The sequence below is a fragment of the Pan paniscus genome, chromosome 12 (genome assembly GCF_029289425.2).
Source record: "Pan paniscus chromosome 12, NHGRI_mPanPan1-v2.0_pri, whole genome shotgun sequence".
Lineage (NCBI taxonomy): Eukaryota > Metazoa > Chordata > Mammalia > Primates > Hominidae > Pan > Pan paniscus.
In genome coordinates, this window is record NC_073261.2 from 30,087,395 (window position 1) to 30,092,711 (window position 5,317).

Consider the following 5,317-nt stretch of genomic DNA (forward strand, 5'->3'; position numbering starts at 1 on the left):
TGGGGAGGAAATCCTTAATTCTGCCTTAGGGACCATTAAGGAGGCTTCCCAGGTGAGAAGCCATCACATTTACTTAGCACTATTCAACATTTACCATTACAGTGTTGCATGTACCACTTACAATCACATTTTGCTGTGTACCTTCAAGTATTCAGCTGTGACTTTTGCACTCTAGTGCTCATTCTGGGCTCTCTCCACTGTCATTGGCCCGGACGCCTGAGTAGCCAGGCATTTAACGCAGCTCACTGTATTCCAGTTATTCTTGTACTTTTCTTGTTCCTTTACTGACTCCAAAAGCCTTAAAGGCAAGAACTGCCTCCTTTTACCTAAAAAACATTTTATTCTTCAAACACCCGGCACATACACCCCCAGAAATAATGTTTTATCTGGGCACCCTGTATCCCAGGCAAGATGATACATAAAATTAACCATTTTCCACAATGTGATGTGGAAAAACTGGAAGCCTCATTCATTGCTGGTGGGAATGTAAATGATGTAGCCACTTTGGAGAACAGCTGGGCAGTTCCTCAAAATGTTAAACATGAGTTACCATGTGATCCAGGAATTCCACTGCTAAGCTTATACCTAAGAGAAATAAAAACATGTCCACACAACAACTTGTACATGAATGTTCATAGCAGCATTATTTACAGTAGCCCTAAGTGGAAACGACAATCATTTATTAGGGCCTATCCACCGATAAATGGATAAACAAAATGTAGTATGTCCACATAATGGAATGTTATTCAGATGGAATCTTATTTGGCGATAGGAAAGAATAAAACAGTGATACATGCTACAACGTGGGTGAACCCTGAAAATATTATGCTAAGTGGAAGAAGCCAGACAAAAAGAGTCACATAATATATGATTTCATGTACATGAAATGTCCAGAATAGGCAAATCCATTAAGACAGAAAGTAGAGTAGAGGTTGCATGGAGCAGGAGTGGAGAGAAGGAGAAAGAGGAAATGACTGCTAATGGATACGGGGTCCCTTTTGACGGTGTTGAAAAGTTCTAAGATTATAATGTGGTGATGGTTGCACAACTATAAATATATGTGCCGGGTGTTTGAAGAATAAAATGTTTTTTAGGTAAAAGGAGGCAGTTCTTGCCTCACAATCATGGTGGAAGGAGGAGCCAGTCACATCTTACATGGATGGCAGCAGGCAGAGAGAGAGCTTGTGCAGGGACGCTCCCCCTTATAAAGCCATCAGATCTCATGAGACTTATTCACTATCATGAGAACAGCATGGGAAAGGCCTGCCCCGATGATTCAATTACCTCCCACTGGGTCACTCCCACAACACGTGGGAATTCAAGAAGAGATTTGGGTGGTGACAGAGCGAAACCATATCATCCCCATTTTACAGAGGAGCAAACCGAGGTACACAGTTCACACAGCCAGGACTTCAACAGGCAATCTAATTGTAGAGCCTGCAAGCTTTTAAGCTCTTGCCTCTCAAGAAACAAAGTAACTTCTGGGACCAATAAGTATTAAAGCTTCCTCCATCTGCCCAAGAAAGGTCCCAAAAAGACAGTTCAAGTCTTAGACAACAAGGGTGTATCCTGTTGTGCTCAGGGTTGAGCTGTGAGGTGATGAAGGGAGATGAAGGTCAGAATCCAATTCCCCCTCTCTATGGTGGCTGTCCCAAACCCATCAAGGTCCCTCCACCATGATGGAGATAACGAGTCTGAGTTAGGAGAGTTGAGTCTTGTTTCCCAAAGAAACTTTCTCATGACAGGAAGGTAGAGTTATCTCTCTCTGAACTCCAGCATTTTTATAACAAGAGCAAATGGAAGCTTCCAAATGTCAGCTGCAAAGTTTCAATTCCTGTCTGAGAAGAAAGTTAAGATTGTTCTTAAGAACAGGAAGAAATTTGGAGTAAAAGAAAATGCACTAAAATTGGATCAAGATGATCAATTATGTTTCTTAACCAAGAGGCAGGGGCTTGTTTCATGCCTAGAAAGTGTCCTGGTCTCTGCAGAGATGATTCAGAATTAATGGGACTCTGAGTTCCTCAGCTCTGAGTGTGCTCAGTTTTGGAATTGCTGCTTTGTAAAAAGATTCAGCTGTTCAGGTTGAGATTGCAAGAGGATGAAAATGCTTTTCAGACCTTACCAGAGCTGGGGAAACAGAGCTCTCCATAGCCAACTCTACAGATGCTCCAAACCTAATTGCAAACATGGAAGGCAAAGTGTTTTTTTTCTTAATTAACTTTTGTGGTGTGATTATAAAAGTAACACATTGCTTTTATTTTATTAGGAGGTAATAAGATGTCCATATCTAACTTTGAGCACTTACGATATGTCAGGCACTGAGCTGAGGATTTCGTTTCAATTACTTCATTTAATCCCCACAACAACTCGATGAGGCAGGCATTATAATTATTACTACTGCCAAGGTATATACCAAGAAGCTGAGACTCAGAATGATTAAATACCTTGGTTCAAAGTCACCCAGTGGCAGAGCCTGGGGGCAGAGGCCGGTTTAACTTTAACCCCTACACTGTATTAGTATAATTCTAGGTGAAATGTATGAATCCTGCAAAGGAGGACAAAAGCAGCACTCTGGGGATTAGATGAGTTCTCGGGTGCAGGCCGAGTTCAGGAAAGAGTTTTCCTTGGAGCAAAACTATTCTGAATGGCATCACTCTCTCCCCCAGCTACTGTCAAGCATGCTCTTCCTCCCTGCAGTACTGTCTTGGTTAATGCCATGAGCAACACCCACAGCCAACTGACTACCCAGCTAAGACTGTGTGAGCTTTCACTCCTCCCTCTCCCTTACTGCCCCAGATCCAGCATCAGTCACAGCAACAGCTATCTCTCTCCTCCATCCCCTCCAACTCTTTTATTTACTAATTCAGAAATGTACTGAGCACTCACCCTGTGCTAGTCTAGTGTATAGACTAGACAGGTGTATAAGTGTGGAATCAGAACAGAGGTTGCTTCTGGTCTCTTTGAGCTCTGTTCCTGCCTTGATCCAGGCCTTTCTCTCTCCGCAGGATGGCTGAAATAGTTATCTTTGCTCATCTCCCATCTTCAGGCTGTCACTCCTACAATCCATCCATTCTCTGGCACTAAGGAGGTGCTCAATGAGTATAGAATGAATAAATGTGTAAATGAATGAACCTTCCATAGTGACCCCAGAATCTTTATGAAAGGTAGTTCTAATTATGTCACTCTTCTCAGAAGCTTTTAGAGGTGCCTATTTTCTCCAGCACGCAGTCTCCATTTCTTAGCCTGATGGTCAAGACTTTTCATAATTTGGATCAAGTGAGCCTAAACTGGATGCTCATCTAAGCCAAATTACTCACGCTTCCCTTATGTGTATTGTACATTTTTTTTTTTTTTTGCCCCCACCTACTGGCAGAGACAGTGCTCACCAAAGCCCATCTTGTGCCTCCTGCATTTTCCAGCCTCCCTTTCAGGCCAGGTGAAGGCTCAGTGACGGGTTCTGGCAAGTGGACTCCCCCCATGATGCAGGACTCCCCAAAAAATCAGACATTGCATAAGCAAAGGGAGAAGCCACCAAGATATTCCAAGTCTATACATCACCACAGCAGGGCCTTAATCTCTCCTGACTAATCCACACATCCTTGCTTCTGCCTAGAGAGATTTTCCTCTCTTGCTGGCCAGTTGATTTCAAGTTTCAATTGCAACATAACCTTGCTGGGGAGGCCTACCCTGACCAGGAGTCAGTCACTCCCACCTCTCTCAACTCTCAGGGCTCTGTTATCACCTCCATTTACACCCGGAATGCAGGCCACCTGGTAGGTTGCACAAGGGTTTGTCTGCCACACTACACTGTGAGGTCCCAGAGGGCAGGGACTGTGTCTGTTTAAAATTTTGTTTCTACTACGATGGCGATGAGTTTCGAGTGGCCGTGGCAGTATCGCTTCCCACCCTTCTTTACGTTACAACCGAATGTGGACACTCGGCAGAAGCAGCTGGCCGCCTGGTGCTCGCTGGTCCTGTCCTTCTGCCGCCTGCACAAACAGTCCAGCATGACGGTGATGGAAGCTCAGGAGAGCCCGCTCTTCAACAACGTCAAGCTACAGCGAAAGCTTCCTGTGGAGTCGATCCAGATTGTATTAGAGGAACTGAGGAAGAAAGGGAACCTCGAGTGGTTGGATAAGAGCAAGTCCAGCTTCCTGATCATGTGGCGGAGGCCAGAAGAATGGGGGAAACTCATCTATCAGTGGGTTTCCAGGAGTGGCCAGAACAACTCCATCTTTACCCTGTATGAACTGACTAATGGGGAAGACACAGAGGATGAGGAGTTCCATGGGCTGGATGAAGCCACTCTACTGCGGGCTCTGCAGGCCCTACAGCAGGAGCACAAGGCCGAGATCATCACCGTCAGCGATGGCCGAGGTGTCAAGTTCTTCTAGCAGGGACCTGTCTCCCTTTACTTCTTACCTCCCACCTTTCCAGGGCTTTCAAAAGGAGACAGACCCAGTGTCCCCCAAAGACTGGATCTGTGACTCCACCAGACTCAAAAGGACTCCAGTCCTGAAGGCTGGGACCTGGGGATGGGTTTCTCACACCCCATATGTCTGTCCCTTGGATAGGGTGAGGCTGAAGCACCAGGGAGAAAATATGTGCTTCTTCTTGCCCTACCTCCTTTCCCATCCTAGACTGTCCTTGAGCCAGGGTCTGTAAACCTGACACTTTATATGTGTTCACACATGTAAGTACATACACACATGCGCCTGCAGCACATGCTTCTGTCTCCTCCTCCTTCCACCCCTTTAGCTGCTGTTGCCTCCCTTCTCAGGCTGGTGCTGGATCCTTCCTAGGGGATGGGGGAAGCCCTGGCTGCAGGCAGCCTTCCAGGCAATATGAAGATAGGAGGCCCACGGGCCTGGCAGTGAGAGGTGTGGCCCCACACCGATTTATGATATTAAAATCTCAACTCCCACTGCCTGCCTCTTAAAAAAAAAAAAAAAATTTTGTTTCTCCCACCAGACTGAGCCTTGTCCTTTGTACTCAGAAATATTCAGGGTGTTACCAAAATGCATTAGGTCAGAGAGAAAACTGTTTACCCCCAGCCTCAGTAGAGAAAAAAGCATGGCCCATCTCAACCTTGAGGCCACAGTGGTTGGTGGGGGATTAGCAGGGGTTTCAGGTGAGCAGGACGCTGTGGGAATGAGGGAGGAAGGGGAGGGCGGGACGGAGAAGGGTTCTGGAACCTGGTCACTGCCGTCCCCGCCCCACTCCCTAGGGAAACTAGCGGCCAGAGCTGGAAAGAGCCTGAGTAGCTTCCAACTGTTTACCTTCTGGGTACCATGGCGACTGGAGACTGGTCGCCATG

The 5,317-nt window shown here is 46.2% G+C and overlaps 1 protein-coding gene across 1 annotated transcript; it reads left to right on the plus strand.

Annotated features, from left to right (window-relative positions):
* The first annotated feature begins 3,164 nt into the window (after positions 1 to 3,164).
* Positions 3,165 to 4,924, plus strand: LOC100969668 (vacuolar protein-sorting-associated protein 25-like). Its single transcript, XM_034953705.2, has one exon. It carries the CDS (start codon positions 3,864 to 3,866, stop codon positions 4,392 to 4,394), a length of 531 nt encoding a protein of 176 aa, XP_034809596.1. The 5' UTR covers positions 3,165 to 3,863; the 3' UTR covers positions 4,395 to 4,924.
* Positions 4,925 to 5,317: the final 393 nt, after the last annotated feature.